We start from the raw sequence: 19,661 nt of genomic DNA, 5'->3' as shown, positions 1-19,661 counted from the left end.
CATTGTCCACCTCTTGGAAGGAGACGCTTGCCTCGGGGTCCCCCTTCCCTCATCCAGAAACAAAGAGGACCTTTACTTAACCTCTCAGGAAGGAAGGCATAGGACTGATTCTGCAGAGAAAGAGCCTCCATGGTAGGGCAGGGAGGAAGGGAACCCACCTCAGAATATCCTGGTTCACACCACCTTTAGCTAGAAATGGAGGTCTTTGCCGGGCGGGAAAGGACACAAGAGGCTGAGTGAAATAAAATCCACATAGGTTACATCATCAGATCAGCTGGGAACACTCATGACAAAATAATCAAGAAAAAGTATTCCAGGCATTATCTCATCAAGCCTAAGGGTCAGCTGGATTCTACGAGTACTTCTCATCCAATACAGACTTTATGGTTTATATACTAGAGGGATCACGGTGACAAAGATGTAACATGAATTTTCTGGCCCTTATTGAGGTGGAGAAGATGTTTCTTGGAAGAGGACGTTGATGAACCCACGGTATGTTTAGGTTTGGGAAATGTCTCTAAAGGTAAACAGAATATAACTTCTGTCTGTTTCTGGCAGAGTTGTGTCCCTACCACAGACACACACAGAGGGAGATCACATGGGGACGCAGGGTGTGGCCTTGGGGGCGGCCAGCCCTGCTGACGTCTGACTCCCATCTCCAGCTTCTAGGACTGAGAGAGAATAAATTTCTGCTGTGGTGTTTGTTATACAGCCCTAGCCAACTAATATACTGTCTATCTAGATTTTTTGGTACAGTTAACTTAGTCTAATAAGTACCCAAAACCCTCTCTATTCTAAATTTTGTCCTAAAAGTTCATGTATAGGTCACCTAAATATGATAATGTTTTGCTAATCTCTGAGTGAATGTGTGTATGTATATGTATATATATATACATATACAGATATATATATATGCACATATATCTGTATGTGAAATATACAGGAAATATATATATCTTACAATCTACAGTTCAAATATTGTTCCATTTTATAAGGAAATGGAGTAGCAGAGAGGAATTTCTGGAATCGAACAGTGTAGGTGCTCAATAAATATTAGTGACGAATTTTAGTTCTTATTGTCTAAGGGCCACATGGGCAGTGGGTTGAATGGCCTCAGCATGGCTGGTTTACATGTGATGAACCAAGACAATCTTGTTGAAAACTGAATACCAGGGTCTCAACTAGATGAATCTTTCACGGTTTGCCCTCCCTTGTGTTTTGCTAACCTTTTGAGTGAGGCTGACATTCTGTAAAATAGACACATCCAACCTTATGAACATTTAGTTCTATGCTTTCCCTGGGATGTGGGTAAACTCAACATCCCCCTACTCCCGGACCAGGGGCCCAGTGGTGTCACATACAGAGTGCTGCACACCAAGTAACTATTTATTTTATTATGAATACTTCCAAACGGGATGTAGCATTCAGTCTAGTATATGGTTTCAATTTTTAACAATGTGCATTTTTCATTGTCTTCCTGCTGTTCAAGTTTGGAGACTTCCCTAAGCATCATTATAGAGAAATACCAAGACCCACTGGAGCAGCCAGCATCACTGCAGCCAGACCAGGCAAGTCGTGCTCTGAAGAGTTTTATCTCCTGGCGCTGCACCCTGGTCATCCACTTAATTTATGAGTGTGAGATGGAGACAAAGATGGATGGATGGATGGAGAGACAGATTGCCCCAAGACCGTCTCAGGTAAGAGAGAAGAAAGACCAGGAAATGTGCCATCTACACAGATACAAGGGACAAGTCCAGTGATTTGCCTTTCCCACAGGGTATCCTGTGTCCACAGCCCTGAGTGGACACAGTGGTGGGATGGCCTCCCATGACCACTGGGATGAGCCCTGTGTCCTACTTTGTATCTCCTCCGGGCAGAGAGATGCCAGCCATCCCGCAGGTGAGACGCCGGCTTTACGCATGTGCTAGACTTCTGGTCTGCACAGATGCACACAAGTTCTGCCCTCAGCCACGAGGACAGAGTGGAACCTCTGGGCAACGAGGAGCAGGGTGGAAGCTGAGCCTGGGGCAGTGCCCGGGCCTGCCTTGGAGGAGGCGTTGGGGGCTGGCTGCAGTAGGATGGACTCAAGGACAGATGTGCGCCCCTGAGGCGGTGTGGGGGGCTGATACTCCAGAGCCCAGGCTGAAGGCACAGGGTGGAGAGGCCGAGAAGTCCTCAGGGTCAAGCGTGTGTGGGCACCTGTGTTGCTTAGAGGCACCTTGGGCATTCTCTGGCTCCGAGGGTGGCCCCTCATCCCATCTACACAAACACCCTCCAGCATGCTGACCGGTGGGGAGGGTTGGGTGGCTGGCTTGGCAAAGGGCAGCACGGTGCTGCCCGGCTTCCTGAGGGAGTGGACTATCTCTTCAGCATGGACCACACGGCCATGTTGAGATGTGCTTTCTGACTCAGAACATTTCCCAGAACTTCTGGACTGCTTAATCCCTGACGTTTAGCGCAGTGCAGACACATAAAGACGTCCCATGAATGTATGCTGAATGAGCACACTCAACGTTCCACACCAATGACTTGAAAATAAGTCAGTAGGTGCTCTTTATAAGTGAATTCAGCAACAGCCATTGGTTGATGGTGTACAGTGAGAGAGCTGGTGTGCTAATTTCTGGGAACACACCGAGTGTACCTGGCTCCCGTCCTCCAAGGACCATCTTGCACACAGACCAACACCCACCAATCAAACCTGCAGACAATTAATGAAACAAGAAGGGGAGAAGCCATGTCCTTCCCGAGGGGTCATCACACCAGGTGACTTATGAAATCTCCAGTAACCCCTCACTCAGTTCCTCTTGTGGTTTGTAAACTGTAGCAGCTCATGCCATCTGCACCCAGTCTCTTTAGAAAAGCTTCCCTCTTACTATATTCTGATTATTGCTTCAAGCAACTTTATTTCCAAAATGAAATCAACGTTCTCAGTGGATCTTAACTGATCAGCTAATATGTTTTGACACTGCAGAGGGGATAACAATGCTCAGACCTACAGAAGTTTGCATTTTAGTCATTTAATTTTTATATATGTAGTTTTACCTGAAATGATAAAAGAAATTCAATTTTGTAAAATATATGATAAAAATGAGCATTAAAATTCCCATAGGACCTAAAACTGTGTTGGGTCACAGAGTCTGTTTTCATTTCCTATGACTGTACATTTCTGTATCTATTCCCCAAATTCAGTATAAACTCAGAGAAAAGGAGGACTCTGTCACCATTTTTTTCCTGTACCTTTGTAGTTTTAGGTCTTTGCCCAGTCGAGAGCAGGTGCCCGAGGTGTCACAACTGCAAGTGAATAAAGGCACTCACACAGGTCGAATCTAGCCCTTGTCTGAGTACACACACAATGTCTAAGGCAAACTGCAAAGAGAGCAGAGCTGGGACTCGTATCCCGCACTTTCAATCAAGGGCCTGCTCTGTTGTGGAAGATACAGAAAATAAAGCGCAGAAAGGTGAGCTCCGACCAGAGCACAGGAAGAAAGAGACCTGGAAGTTACTCTCTGTTTCTCCCTCCCCTCTCCTCCTGTCAACAGCCCCGCGTGCCGCCATGGTTTCTGTTTCTAGTATCTTATGACATAAGAGGATAGATGAATTTTTATTAGATGCAATAACAAAAAGATATATTTTACTTCTTGATGAAATTATAAAATAAAAAGATGTTTTCCTCAATGCTAAACATCACGATCATAAACCAAGTTTATTTTTTCACTGTCTTTTAAGGAGTCCATCCTCTCAAGACTTTTTTCTCCACTTGATTTTTAAAATGTTCATCTAAAAATGAGTATGTGTTAGACTTCTGCTATTCCAGACAGCTGATGGACAGTCTTTTACTATTTCAATATTCATTATTTCAATAAATATTTACATATATCTTAAATCTGTCATCTGTATATACTGTTTGCATTTATTAGTAGCCTACAGAAAGTATAATTTTTAATAACTTGAACTCTATTCATTATCTACATATAAAAGCCCCAAATAAATTTAACTCCCTTAAAAGGTGGTAACAATAAAATATGAACTGCACATTTTTCAGATCTGAAATGAGAAACCTTCTTATCCTAACTGCTTGGGGAGAGAAGATCCCCCCAGTTTCCACCAGCCCCGAGCAGATCCCTGTCTCCAGTTCTGGGAGGGGCTGGCGCAGGGACACACGTGCTGCCCCCAAAGCCACCGTCAGGGGGACAGCATTTGCTCTCTGTTCAGTATCCTTCAAGGATACTGCATTCCCTGTCCTACTGTGACAGAGATTTAAAAAGCTACTATTTATCCTCAGGATATATCAATGATTTTGATTTCAAATTCACTTCTTCCTCAGAAAGGAAATTAGCAGCACAGACTCATCCGAATTAAAAAAATATTCTCCTTCAACTGTATGTTTTGAATGAAAAAGTCACTTTCTGTTAGAATTCTGTTAGAATTCAGAAGGTCCTTTACAAAGTTTCATCCACAGTATGAATATTTAGAGTGGAAACACAAACAGGGCATCTTTGCATCTGTGGTTAAAGCGGGTCTTCCACGTTTTTACTCGGCTAAGGGATGGGAGAAGGTGTGATGCTTAATATTGTTTTGCGCAACACCCAGATTAAAACAAAAATCTTTTAAAGTTGTACACGACAGGCAGTACCTGAGCTTGTGCACCTTCCACGGTCTGACGGGGACGGTGTTTCCTGTGAGGACACGGGCTCTGCAGCCGCCAGCCAAACGCAGAAGGAGCATCTGCTCTGGACAGGGACGAGCGGACACGGCCCGGCTTGCGGGGAGGAGGCCAGGGTCTGCTTTGCTGACGTGTCTGTCATGTTCATTATACTGGACTTTTCCAAGAGCAATTAAACTTTTAGGAAATATTGCATTAATTTTAAAAGAGAGGCCATCTGTGTACTTCCGATGGAGTTAGGCTGATAAAGTCATTTTTAAATCAATTATTGGTGTTCTAGGAGCATGCTGCGAGCTACTTTATCACGATTCCCAAGTCCTGCTTCTGAGAAACGGAGCCGCCCCACTTTCTATTTGATTTTAACACAGAGAGGATTTGACTTGGGCTCCAGTTTCAGAAAACTGGGTCCCCTCTGTCCTACTTTCATGCCATATTTGAGAAATCACGTAAGACATTGCACAGTGATGAGGCAGGTCTTCTATCAGCGGAAGGAAACAAGAATTAGAGATTGCATCTCAAATAAATGGAGCAGTAAAGATTAATTAAACCTGTGAAAGTCTGCAAAGCACATCCTGGCTGAGGCATTTAAAGGAACACTTTCTATTGTGTGTGACCCCCTGGAAGCCCTGAGCTAGCATTTTGGTGGCAGAGTCACGTCTGTAGAGCAGAGATTCCAGAAAGGAGGATTTGCTAATGCATTCTGAGCAATGTTCGCTGTTTGTTTATCATCCGAAAGGTGACGCGGCCGCAGAAAGAAGCCTCGACCTCTTTGTGGGAGACCTCAGTGGGCACTGGTATAAACTGCTTGGTGGAAAAGATGGGACCAGATTGTAGCTGAAGGGAGCAGGTCATCGCAGTGGAGGGGCTAGCTGTCCTTGCCCACTTTCCGCCTACGCCCCAGCTTTCCTCCCCAGTCAGGGGAGCTGTGGACGGCAGCAGGCATGGACGCGAGCTGGAACATCCCAGCCTGAGCCCCTCGCTGGGCCTCTTCAGGCTGGGGCTGTTCTGTCTGCCTTCTCTGCACCGAGGCAGTGAGTCTCCTCCAGGCCCATGATTTTAAGTGAACTTCGCTTTAAAAAAGCTTTTAAAATTGCATCTCTTAGGGATTCAAAGAAAATGATCCTAAAATCCTAAAGTCACCTGAAGGTTTGTAGGTCTCTTCCGTCTTTAATGCTACTCTTTATCATTACAAATGTCCCATTTATTGGACACTATTTCTTAATCAAGCATAAAATGCACTCTTTAGTATGAATATAAAATTTATATTCCACGCTTAATTTTTTTGAGATTTAAAAATTTTTTAATATTAACTTGATAATTTTCATAATTTAAACAGATGATAGTGAACTTGTGTGTGTCTATTTTATTACACAAAAGGGACACTGACTAGCCACTTTCTTACCAGAAACCAGATACTGGTTGCAGTCATTCTCCATCCATGAAATAATAAAATGAAATTATTTTCATACTTAAATTATTTCATACTTAATACCTGTAACTATAATAAAAGATGACTAAATATCCATGGTGTTTGGAGAGAACTTAGCCACTCAGAATAACTCTATATTTTCAAATATTTATCATTTATCATTCTTCAGAAAAAAAATTGGCTGTCTTTGCAAGCAGCCACGTTTATTTTGGGGAAAATTATCGATAGCTTAAAAAGCAAACATTTCCACTTCTGAGTTGCTGTTTCTTGGATGGGATTCCTGTGAAAATGAATTCACTCACAAGTGTGTGGATGGACAGTCACGGTGCTCAGAGCCGCCTTTGCTGTGACTGTTGAAACAAGGTCAGGAAACCAGGCAACAGCCCCTGTCCCCGACTCTTTCTAAATAAAATAAACAAGGAAGTAAAATTTTAATCACCCAAGAGAGGTGTTTGGAACTGAGGTACAAACATATGCGAGTATAAGAGGCTAGGTTTTAAATCTCTCAGCTTGCCCTCGTCTTTCTGTCTCCTGATTCCACAGGCAGAGACCAAATTCATGAGTGGATCACGAATTAAGCAAGATGTTTCCCCTCTTTTTGAAAGTAATGTTCTTTTCTTTGACAGTGACATGTTCTTAAGGGAATTATAATGCATTATTAGTGAGGAATAAACAATTCTCTTTGCATAATCCTGTATGCCACAGCATGCTTTTCTGCATTTCAGTGCAGGAGAACCATTTAACTGAACAGACAGGGGTTAATTTGGCTTCACTGTTCACAGCGACTCGACAGCATGAGCGGGTCTTGGCCGCGCTCAGGCAGCGTGTGGCTGTGTGGTTTTTCCTTGTGATGTATACGCTCGGGGAAAGGCCAACACTCAGTAGTTTGAATATTTTGCGAAGGACCTTGTGCTTTCCATATTTCACTTGGGCATTCACCTTTCTTTCCTTTTTTTTTTTTCCAGTTTAGAAATGGCTAAAATAAGTACCTTTAAAATCTCACCTATTATATGAAAATTTATCCTTTTAGAAATCTTGTTTGCTAGTAATTAAGAGCTCCATTTACCGATGTGGCATTCAGAGATAATATTTTTAAATGATGAAGATCCGCGGTATTATTTTTGGTTTTATGAGTTGTTCAAAACTGTCCACATTACAAAAACAGTGACTTTTGTTTTCTAGCATTTTAGAAAAAGAAGCAGGCAGACATAAAAAATGCTCAGGTGTTTCAGCTGTCTTCACTCTATGTATAGGTACACACGCACACACACACAACCACAAACATCTACGGTTTTTAAATTGAACATTGAATGCTTTCAGGGCAGAAGTTGTCTCTCCACGCCTCAAGAAAAGAAAGCTGCAGTTTCCTTATTCTGCATATCCTTATGTGACGCCCCTCTGGGGCAGCACTTCTCCAACAACCCAATCACCACTGTTTAGCGATGGATACATGAGCCTCATATTTTTATTCTAAATTCAAGTTCACTCATCATATCTAATGCCCTTGAAGCAATCTCAAATTACTGCTATTACACGGGTCACTAGAAACCAGAGGTACTAATACACATTTTAAAAAGAGAAAGGAAGAAAAAGCCCTTACACAATTAGAGGGCGAACAGTTCCGTCAGTTTAATTTCATCACTAAATCCAGCCCTTGATCTGGAGCTGCCGGCCAGCGAGGCTAGTGCGTGTAGGGATGCTTGGCTACAATGCAGGAGGCAGGCAGTCCCACCAGGTAGGATGAGCCCACCGGCCTCTACCACCTTCATCTGTGGCCCATGTTTCTATTTCATCAGCTTTTCATGGAATGCCATTTCACAACAAGCCTGAGTCTGCCATCCACATGCTCTCCTTATCCTGCCCCTTTGGCCAACTTTCCCCCATATTTCCCCAAGTTCATGACTGGCTGTTCCTGCCTCCTCCTGATTCATCAGCTTACTTACTTCTGCAGAGCTACCCCCCAATTTTCTAGAACTCTGTGTAAGGGATTTTCTTGGAATAATACGTGAAATTCAAGCATTAACTTAGCTTGCTGTCAAACGCCTCAGAAAAGACAGGTGGTGTGTTGATGCTGCATTCAGCTGGATCTACTTGCCAAGGATTGTTTCTACAGCATTTCAAATAGTTCCCCGAAGTTCCCCTTCTCTGTGTTAGTGACTAATGCACTTCACTTAAAACCCCGTCTTCCTATTTACCTCCTGGAACCAACTGAATTTATATTGGTTCTCAATCCATTTCCTAATATATTTGTATTTAAAGAGCAATCTTTTTTTTTTTTTAAATTTGCAGAGACTTCAATTGTTTTATACACTGTATGTATTCATGGGTCAAATGCTAAAAATATTTTATTTACAAAATGCATTTCATTACAATACACAGTTTCTTTTTGGGAAACTACTCTCACCAAAGAAAGCTCACCAAGAGATCAAAAGAGAATATGTATGCTATTTTAATAATTAAAAAATACACCTATTCAGTTCCTCAGGCGTATTTCCCTGGAGGTTTCCATGGTTCAGGGAGCTGATACATGTAAGTGACTTATTTTATACGCTATCCTGTTCTGATGGTACCGCCTTTTGTGCTTCCTGCTTGAGCTGATACTAATTTAAGAAACCTTCCACCTTTGCCTTTACTACTCAGGGTTAAAATATGCACCTTTTACAACCTTTTACAATATCCACACCTTCAGTTCTTTTGTACCACGTGCAGGTGTGACTCTAAGACCAGTATGGACAGGCTGCGTGCAGACCTGCACACAGTCTCACCCGGGACTGGAAGGCCCAGCACGGCCTCCAGGATTCTCCGCGAGGAACTGGCTAAGAGGGTGCTCCATGTGGGAGGCAGCAGGCAAGTCTCCTAAACCACACGTGCAGCCAGGATTTCCTGGAAGTCTCTGCACAAGACACAAGCAGAAGCTGATGGGGCTCATGTGCGACAGGGGAAGGAACCGTCCTTAACCATGGTGTGGGTGCACATGTTGCTGAGCAGGTGGCCGTCCTGAACCATAGTGTGCAAGTGAGATGGGAACACTGTCCTTTGCTCAGCTTTTCAAAAAAAACTGCCTTTCTTTTTTGCATAAAAAGTCAAAATTTGACATTTCTTGTTTGTACAGAAAATGTAAAAGATCCATAAACAATTTATAAGATAAAGTCCCAACTAAAAAATAACACACAAAGAAAAATGCAAAAATGGATGGCACTGAGTCCTAATGAAATAACAGGAGGATTGGGGGTGGGGAGTTTTGCTTAGTGTCTTTTTAAAAGTTTACCTGAGAGACAAATGCAGGTCATTCCTAGTTAATACCCAAAGTCATATTTTGCGACTAAGTTTTTTTTCTTTTTTTAAACTTTTTATGATATAGACTGTTTTCTGTGTGGTATCATGACTAAAAAATATCTCCTACAGGAAAAAAATTCATTTCCAAGGCTCTGCATCCTATGTAATAATAAATGGGAGTATCGTGTCAATTCCACACTTATACTATAGCAACAGAGCTTTTATTTCAGATCCTATAGATTATTCTGACAATAAAAAGCATAATAAAGAAATCTCAGGAAAGCCACGTTTAGAGAATTTTTATAGAAACCGGTAGCATTTTGGTTAACAGCTCCAGGAAACTAAAAATTATGATGCAAACAAAATGATTCTTGTTTGTGAGAATAGGTGGAAATACGATTATCACTGGCAAAAAATGTACATTTACTTTTATTTATTCATTTACATAGGAAAAGAACTCTTTCTGTGTGCTCACAATCACTGGCTTTACTTAGTATTCAATAGAGCCTTATCAAAATTCCTTAACAGCCACCCATACACACATGGGCTTTAAATTGTGACAGATACAGAGTTTTTTTATTAGATAAGCTTAAAAGTTGAGACTATTCTATTCTATTTCTGCTGTTAAAACTCATGAATATCAGAACATAATTTAAATTCACCACTGTCCTGATAGAAGAGGGGAAAAAAGCATCTGTAATAATTAGGAATTATATACAGACTGATCTATTCCCAGGAAAATGCAAATAAAGAGCTCTGTAATTGTTGTTTTCTTTTCATTGACCACATACACCTACACTGCTAACTTTTCCTTAAGAAGTGAACACTTAGACGTTTGATTTGACTCATCCACCATGATAAGCTGTTGGCAGATGACATAGGAAACTTCACCTCACAGATAAATTCGCGAGTAATCGGAATTAGTACACACATCCTGAATACCTTTTCCTACTTCATTTTTGGCTATAAAAATTAAGAGACTTGGTATATTAAAAATAAGGTGTATAAATATTTCACATAAAATTTTATTTTGAATTGTTATAGTTTATAGCCAATGAAGTCCTCCTTCAGATTTCTTGCTTTCTTTTCTGAAAATGAATCCCTTCTAAGCTAACATGACTGCCTGTAAATTAAAGGTACAAAAAATGAATTTGGAGAAAGACATGAGTGTTCATCAGCTTCTATTTTCTTTCTATAGGTTTTGCTTTGTTGTAAAATATTGTTCCATACGTTTCCATTTTAATATTTAAATACACTAAATAAAAATACTGGAACACATTTTGAAGCATAAAAGGCAATGTTTCTTTTTCATTACTTTAAAAATTTATACCCATTATTAAATTCTGTGTTTTTTTCTTTCAATATCATTGTCACTTTCTGTTAGCATTGTTTTTGGAAGACATTGACCAGATCTGTTTCAGAGTGAAATTTTCAGGGAACAAAGTGAGTAGCCAGCATTTTTTGCAGCAGCTCAAGAGTTAAACCAGAATTACAGAATCACCCCCCACACCAAGGCTCTGAAGCCCTCCTAGAAGCTGTCACCTAGCTCCCTGCCACCCTGACATGTAATCATAATGAATGGCTGTGTGCTCTTGGCATTTATTCCTTCAAACCGGTAGGTTAATTTCTACTACAGAAGAAGTCGGGAAGGGCTCGGGACCGTTTGCAAGCAGTTAGGAGGAGATGGGGCAGAAACTTGTCTTAGGCCTCGGCAAGGATGAAGATTCTTGGGGAAGGAGGTACATGTTCAACCACAACTAACTCCGCATCCTCCAGCAGAGAAACCGGGAAACCTGACTCACGATGGTTGTGTCTTTCCCCGTGTTCTTTAGGGCTCTTTGGTCACTTAAAAAAAAACCCAACACATTTCAGATAATAACTGAACTTTCTCCTGCAGGCTCATGACATAAGGGGCGGCTGACATAAGTTCATCTCTGGGAAAGAGGGGGCCACACCGAGGGCTCCGGCCACCTTCCAGGGACAGACACCGGCAGTCCGTCCTCCTGGCGGAGCAGCGGCGGCTGCGCCCTGCCCCCAGGGGACCCTGAGCTGCCCACCCGACGACTAACTTCTGGGGCTCCTTCGTCTCCCAGCACCTGGGGAGCCAGGCTCAAACCTGACACCAGGCACTTCCTCTCCCCTCCTGGTTTGCAGCTTTCCTCATCTCTAACGAGCTGCGATGCTAGTTTCTCTTTTCACGCATTAATTTCTGCTTATTTCCCTCGGACGAACCCTGTTCTCGCTGCAGGTCCCCGTGTTTACAAAACAGCCGGCACCGCTCGGAATAGAAATTGTCACCCAGAGTGGGGAGGCGGTTGCTAGGGTTTTGCCCACTCCCGCCTCCAAGACAATTGGGATGGAGAAGCTGGCGCGAGGTCCGTCCCTCGTTCTTAGGGGCGCTTAGGGCTTAGGCGAGCGTTTCCTTCGGCACCGGCGTCTGTGCGCGACGGTCAGCAGCCGTGCCGGAGGCCGCGGAGGGCACCGCCTTCCGCGGGGACCCCGCTTGGTTGGCCACCCCCTCGGGCTTGCGGAAGCCTGGGCGTTCACGGAGGGACCTGAACTCTGGAGCGGGGCGCTCGGCGGGCCCCGGCCACGTCGCCCCAGCATCCCGAGGGAGGCCGCTAGAAGCGGGCAGGGCGCGCAGACAGAGGCGACGCGCGTCGCGGAGAGTGCGCGAGAGGCTGCGCGGAAGCAGGTCCTTACCTTTCCGCTTGGCCCGCCGCCTCCTCCTCCGCTTGGACTTGCATTTGAGTTGACCGCTCAGCCCTCCGGACGCTCTGCTGGTCCCCAGGACCGATGCCATGGCAGCGGCCGGCGAGTGGACCCGGGCAGGAGTCCTCTCCAACACTCTCAGCTTTCCGGCTCCGGCCGCGGCCGCCGGGGACGCTCCTGCGGATCGGGGGCCGGCTCACTTTTCGGGGCTGCACGCTCGCACTCCTGGCGTCTCCTCTGGAGGCTCTCTGTCACCGTCTCCTTTGGCGGCTCTCTGTCATCTGCGTCCAGCCGGGCAGAGCCGGCGGTCTGAGCCCGCACCAAGCTCGCAGGCCGGGACCGCGGAGCGCCCGCCGCCCCAGCCGCCCCGAATCTGGGCTCCGCGCGCAGGCTCTACTTTGGCACCTCTGCTAGTTGTTGGGCACCAGCCACTTTGAAGCCGATCACGCAGGGAGCCTGTCTATTTGCTGCTGCGAAGTCTAATTAGATCCAATCACGGCCGTCCGCCGGCTCTGACATCAGCGCTGCCAGCCCGTGCGCCCCTGTCAGCAAACTCAGCTCCGGTTTGGACGGCGGAGCTGCCCTGGGCGCTGGAAAGGGAAGGGGCCAGCCGGGGAGGGAGGGGAGCGGGCCGAGCCGGCCTCCCTGCGAGAAGCCCTAGGGGGCAGCGGACTGAGGAGTCCGCCCAGCCCTGCTCCCGCAGGCAGCACGGACATGGCACCCGGCTCCCGCGCTCTCAGGCGCAGGGACCCCGCCTTTCACCAGTTTCTAACTAGTTAATCCATCGCACACCGGGGTGTCAAGGGGGAAATCTCTCTCTAAGAAATACCGAGCCCTCGCTTCCTCGGCCAGGGGCTAAGATTTGCAGTTCCCTGGGAGACAGCCTCTTAGGGGGATTCATTTTTCAGAACCCGCATGTTTGTATGTGTGGTTTTCTCCTTCACATCCCTTGGCTGTTCCGTCTGCGAACGAAGAAATGCTGCATAAAGACTCGGGGGTTCGGTCGGAGCCTGATTTTTAAGGCAGGGATGTCAGTAGGTTGCTCTATTTAGGGAACAATGAAATGAAAGGCAGAGAGGGCTTTTATCTGATAGTTTTATCACCGAGTGTAACATTCGGATGAAAGAAAGTAATATTTACCAGGAGGAAGATTGCAAATTGAACCAGGTTTGAACAATTTTTCTCAGGGTTTTTCTCTGTGTTTTTCAAGACCATACTTACGGAACGTTAAAAATCTAACATAAAATTTAAGAAGGAAAATAATCCAGCCATCTTCATTGCATTTTGCATTTAAATCACATAGGCTGTTAATTATAACAGTAATGGTTTGGAAAAAAAATCCACTCTAAAAGTCATTAGCGTTAACAGGATGATGCAAAAATGGCACACAAATATTTCTATTTCCTACTTTACATACACCCTTTTCAAGCTCCTCATGGACTTAGAAATCTCCAGATAATTTTCTTTATATGAGAAAAAAGTACTCCCTCTGGGGAACATTGGAAGCAATTGGGAAGTTCAGATGTGCTGCTATGCGGGTGGCTGGGGGTCTTGGCTCAGCTCTCACACTGACTGAGAGGAGAGGAGGGTGTCTGCATCCAAGGCCAGCCCCTGCTGAGTGGTGTAGACTAGCCTCACTCTGCTCATCTGTGTAGTGGGGATCACCACCTTTACTCCTGCTCGAGAATCAGTACAACAGCGACTGGCTACACTGATCACTTTGTGATTATCTGGTAAATCAGTGGGTAAAATTTTTTGAAAGAATGAGCGCACATTCTTCCAGTTAGCCTCAGAAAGGAGGGGCTTGTGTATTTCCTGCTTAGGTATTTAAGTGTCTGGCTCATTTCAGGCTGATAAACGCAGTCACGCCAGGGTCCCTCTATGTGCCGGGTTCAACCATTTCCTGCTACCAACCTCACAGCCCACCTCTGCTGCTCTTTCTCATGAATCCTGGAGAAGTGCATTGCCCACCCACGTACTCTCTATAGCGTGAGAGATATTTGAGAGCGTCAACTGTATCTGGAAATGCAGCTGTAGGACTCCCCCTGTGGAAACTCAGAGTCAGTACCAACCCATACTTTTTCTGTGTAGCCTTTTGCAAAACACTAGTCCCCGAGTCCAGAAGCCAAGGGGAGATCGAGCAAATGTGCCTTCCAGCCTGGTTGCATTTACCAAGCCCCTCCTCACCTCCCATCATCAAAGATTCTTTCTGTGAGGCATGGGTGCCCTGGCCCCCTGGTTGGAGAATGGATGTGTTCACCGGGTACTACAGCTTCCAACCCAAGAGGGGGGGTGGTCAAGGCCACATACTCAAAACCTGGGTTTCAGCACTTAGTTTATATCCTGATTCGAAAGCTGGTCAAGATCAAAATCTTGGCTGATTTTTACCTTTCTGAAAGTTCTGGGGTATAATTTACGTAGACATTATTCTGCATAGATAGGGGCTAGTCTCTGTTTTTGTTTAATTGCATAAGGTCATGTGTCGTTGGGAAGGCAGGACAAGCTCAGACCTGGCAGCTCAGTGAATCTGTGTCTCCGGGGATGGAGAAGGCTTCTGAACCAGAGCTCGGCATCATACACTCTGACACAGGACACCTTAGACAAGGCTCCCTGCCTCCTGTCTGTTTCCAGTCACTTCAGCACAGCTTAGCAGCTGGCGTTGCTGCACAGACATGAAAACACAGAGGCTAGAAACACAGAGGCTGGAAATACAGAGGCTGGGAACACAAATGCTGGAAACACAGACGCTGGAAACACAGATGCTGGAAGAGCTGCAGGTGCCCACGCCTCCCCTGGTCCATCAGGAGGCTCCACTGGCCCATCTTCAGGCTGGCTGAGCCAGAACCAGGAGCTGGGAGTGGGGGTCCCGGCAGGTGGGGGCCTGCCTGGAAAGTCAGGTGTGGCCCCCGCATAGCCGTCAACTGGAAGCTGGACAAGGACAGAGGGGCTGGGCAGGTCTGGAGGGGGGCAGGTCTTCACACTGAGGAAGGCCTGGCCTCAGTACAGGCAGGATGGGGCCCCTGGGGTGTTCCCTGCACCCCAGGATCACCATTGCGAGTCTCCTCAGGACTGTAGGTGCGCAGTGCTTCTGGGTGGTGGTCTGGTCTGCTCCTCCTGAGGCCCTTAGAGCCGCGAGGGACCTGGGCCAGGTCTGTGGTTTGAGCATTCCGAGAGCCGGCCTAGACCGGATGTGCCACTTGTCCCAGGCATGTTACTGAGTTCACACCGACTCTGGTGTGATTCTCATAGATCCTCTTACTCTTGAGGAAGCTGAGGCTCAGAGGACTTAGACATGCCGAAGTCATCGTGGTTAGAAAGGGGCTCCAGGGGAATGGTTCCAATGTGGTTTTTACCATATTGCTCTGCTTGCTTTCATTCTGGAGTTGGAGATTCAGTAGCTTTTGTGAACTTCTGTAAGCCTTCTTGGGGGCCTTGTTGTCCTTGTGTTCCCCGAGGTCAGGGACCTTGTTGTCCTCGGATCCTCCGAGGTCAGGTAGGCTCAGGGTGCAGTGGAGGCAGAGCTGGCCAGCTAGAATGTTCCAGAAGAACAGGTCTGTTTCTGCAGGTGAAAAGCCTGAGGGCGGCACATTCACACCAGTAAGTCCTCTTGCCCCTCCACCCACTGTGCACCCCTTTAGGCTCCTGGACTCAGCACCTGTGGTTGAGACCAATGCATGGCTTCTCTCTTTACTTGATCACAACACCTGCACTTCCGGTTAAAAGTACAGTTAACTTGTTTCTCACAGGTTTCCCCAAGCAAGTAACTCCTGCAGAAATGAACAGGACTTTTGTAGAATCCAAAGTTTAGTTCAGCTCCCCTCACCTCCCCCGACAAGTTCCACCAGGTTGAAAAAAGCAGCACAGAGTGTTCCCTGGACATATTTATGCCTGCCGACTCATGACCTCATCACAGACTGCACTAAATTATTACTTTTCACAAACAGAGAAATAGCACAAGAGGGCTTTTTCACTCTTTCATCTTCAGCCGTTGTTCTTCAAATTAAATAACTCACATCAAGGAAACTGGGCCTGAGGCCTGGAAGTGGAGGAGTCATGGGGATGACCTGTGCTGTGACCCGCGCCGCACTCCTCGTTCTCGTCCGAGGGGTGGGAGCAGGGCGGCCAGCAGGGGAGGGCGTGAGAGGTCCAGCTTGGAGGAGGGCTCTGAGTGCGAGGCTGCCCTGGGCACGATGCTGCACCTACCGCCAGCTCTCCCTCTCTCCCTGCTCTCTCTCCCAGGCACGCCTACAGTTTGGGAGAACACCAAATGCATCCTTACCAATTTCAAAGCAGATCTGCAAAAGATCTGCTTTTTTCAAGTTCCCTGTTCTGTGATTGCTGATTATTTCTATGTGAGTTCTGGGGACAAATAATTTTGGCTGAGTTTTCTTTCTTGGTCGATATCACAAATTTTAATTTATCAAAGTCTGTCTTCTAGCTGAAACTTACTTGAGTTCTGTATTGATGTTTAAAGGAGCATTACTCAGAAAATGCTGGTAAAGAGAAGGAAAGACCCTGAATTTGCTACCATCAGGCCAGATTCATGTTCTACTTCTCTGTGCTCACTCCTGGGAAAGGCAATGAACCTTCCCGAGCCTCGTCTGTAAAATGAGGAGAAAGACACTGCAGAGCTGCTGGGAACACTGAATTAGGAACAAGCAAGCTGAGTGCTTTGTAAAGGGATCCTGTTGCCTTAGTGTCGTCTCTCAACACACAGTGCCCTGATTTTAACCATAGACTTCCCAAGATGAGGACAACTGTCAAGTCAAAGTGGTCTCCATGACGAAAGCACCTCTCCAGACTTCCCTGGTGGCTCAGTGACGGAGAATCCGCCTGCCAGTGCAAGAGACACGGGTTCAGTTCCTGGTCTGGGGAGATCCCACATGCTGTGGAGCAACTAATAGTCCCACAACTATTGAGCCTGTGCTCTGGAGCCCAGGGGCTGAAACTACTGAGCCTATGAACCACAAACCACGAGCTCTGTGACAAGAGAAACCACTGCAAGGAGAAGCCTGAGCACTGCAGTGAAGACCCAGACAAAAATAAATACATAAAAATGAAAAGAGGAGCCCTGAGAAGATGGTCTGCCACTGCATGGGTTCCATGGGCACCCCAGGCCCCGTCTAAGATGATCTTGACTCATTGAACCTGCCTCTGGGCTAATTGTAGCACTGATTCCATTCCTTCCTAGCGTGCAGGCTGCCAGCTGTGGGACAACGTCCACATCAGTGTTTTATGATCTCTGTGACATTTAGAATAAAGTATGGTATCCTACCACTAAGTGTTTGTGCAGGATAAGAGAAATGACGACCTGAAATAATCCTCTTCGACATTACAGATAGGTTCAATAACTGACATTTACACTTAAAATGCCCTTAGTTGCTAGTTTCAGAAATGTGAAACCTTAGTATTTTATTGAATCATAAAGAATTACTACTATTTAAAGCTTCCTTAATGTACACCTTATCCTAGATTTTCCTTGTGTCTTAAACTGATACAGTTCAAAGAGTTAATTTTTTAATGTTCCAAATCTTGTCTTGGAACCAGTGATTTTCAAAACGAGCACTGTCATATCCCCAGAGAGCTGTGTGATGGCATGAAGAAAGGAAGAAAGAGAAGCACAGATGGAATTAATGGTTTGGGGTGTTAATCAACGTAATGAATTGAAAGGAAGGGATGGGAACTTGTCAGGAATACATTTCTGGTATTTGGACTGGGGTGGGCTGATGCTGTGGCTTCATTTCAATTCTCTGTGCCTGCATGCTCAGTCACTCTGTCATGTCCAACTCTTACAGTCCATGGACTGTAACCCACCAGGCTTCTCTGTCCATGAATGCTGGGTGAGTTGCCATTTCCTTCTCCAGGGGATCTTCCCAACCCAGGGATTGAACTTGTGTCTCCTGTATTGCCAGACAGATTCTTGACCACTGAGTCACCTGGGAAGCCTGTTTAAATTCTCTACCCAAGGTTTAAAGTCTAAACACTATATTTCCGCCTTTAGGTTCCTGGATTCATCTCTCACCCGGGATCGAGGCTGTGTGTATATTGTGAAACTTCGATTTGCTCTTTCCCTTGCCTCTGCCCAGAAATAGAGCAGAGAAAGAAAGGGACACCAAGTTAACCCCCAGGGTTTTTTGATCACTTATGGAAGTAATTTTTAAAAACTTGCCTTATAATTCCCTGCTTTTGGTTAAAGCAGGAGAGAAAGAGTTGGGAAAACACTAGAAAGAAGACCCCGTGGGTTCCTTACCGAGTTCAGCATAGGGGAGACAGATGGCTCTGGGTGGCTGTTTCCCAGGACGGTGGCACCTCTGCCCCGGCTCCAGGGAAGGTCATCAGGACCCTCAGCCAAGGTCCCCCCTCCCGACTGCCCGCCTGAGCCTACATAGGAGTAACGTCGGCAGGGGAGGGGGTCACCGCGAGTAAAAAGCACTCACTCTGATCCCATCACAGAGCAGAGGTGGTCCTCGTGAAAGGGACTTAGCATACCAGCGGGAGTGTAATCTGGTGAAGGAGATCTGAGCACACAGCACATGACAAAGCTGACGCCCTCCGACAGCCAGCTCTGCTGTCACCTGTCAATGCAAGATGTGTGTTTGCAGGTCACATGGCTACATTCCACAAATCACAGTGCTATTCTTTTATTAATTAAAACCTTGGACCCAATAGAACAGCCCTTGCTCTTAGGACTCTCATGTGCTGGGAAATCACTCCTCGGCACCCACTTCCACAGAGATCAGCAGCCCCTGCCCCTCAGAAACGAGAAGCATGGAGAACAGAAGACGGCGAGGACTTGCCTGCGAGTGCACCTGCAGAGACCGTCAGCTGAGAGCATGGACGACTGACACATTCCCGGGTCCCTCTTGGTTGAGGGTGAAAGAGAGAAAGCTTATCAAAACCGTCTTCCCAGAAAGCTGTTCTTTGCAGCCTAGCCCTGGAAGACTGGGGTCCTCATGCTGGCCTCAACTGCCCAGCTTCCTGGATGTCTTGGGGGTGCCCATCCAGGAGCTATTCCCATGCTTTCTCCTTCATGTTCCCAGTGCCCAGCCAAGTTAGCAAAAAGCAGTCTCGCCTCTGTACCCACCCCATACCATCCCGCCCCCACCACCAGGGACATTCCTGGAGGGGCAGTCTGTGCTGTGATCAGCTTCCCCTGGAGCCCGCCACTCTGGACAAAGGAAGCACTGTGGAGAAAATGAGAGGAACCAAAGTTTGTGAAAGTTGTTGGGATCGTGGAAAGTTGTGTGCAAGTGCAGATGTGCTGTTACTGACATGAGCCAGTATTGTCTCACAAAACTCCTCCTCCCTGGTCCACAGACCCCCAGGATTGGATGGTGGTGGGCACAGTGTCCACAGCACCATCAGCAGAGCCGGCCTGACTCCCCTCCTGCTGGGCCGTGAGCTTCCCTCTCGTCCCTGCAGGAGGCAAAGCCCCCCAGCACCTACCTCTGCGGCTGTTCTGAGGTTGAGCTAACCCACCCTGTGAGTACGCTGCAGCCCAGTGCCTGGTACACTTGGGGATGGCGGTGGGAGTTCAGGGCACTCCTGGCCATGTGCTGGTGTCAGTGCTGGAGAGTCATC

The 19,661-nt window shown here is 46.4% G+C and overlaps 1 protein-coding gene across 1 annotated transcript in view; it reads right to left on the bottom strand.

Annotated features, from left to right (window-relative positions):
• Window positions 1-12,171, bottom strand: part of ADARB2 (adenosine deaminase RNA specific B2 (inactive)) — a 240,177-nt gene extending 228,006 nt beyond the window's left edge. The window contains exon 1 of the mRNA XM_069547929.1: window positions 12,072-12,171. Coding sequence (XP_069404030.1) covers window positions 12,072-12,171 — 100 coding nt within the window. The remainder of the gene's footprint in view (window positions 1-12,071) is intronic.
• Window positions 12,172-19,661: the final 7,490 nt, after the last annotated feature.

Source organism: Ovis canadensis, chromosome 13, assembly GCF_042477335.2.
Source record: "Ovis canadensis isolate MfBH-ARS-UI-01 breed Bighorn chromosome 13, ARS-UI_OviCan_v2, whole genome shotgun sequence".
NCBI classification, from domain to species: Eukaryota; Metazoa; Chordata; class Mammalia; order Artiodactyla; family Bovidae; genus Ovis; species Ovis canadensis.
The sequence above is the reverse complement of the archived record's forward strand: the minus strand, read 5'-3'. Positions and strand labels throughout refer to the sequence as shown.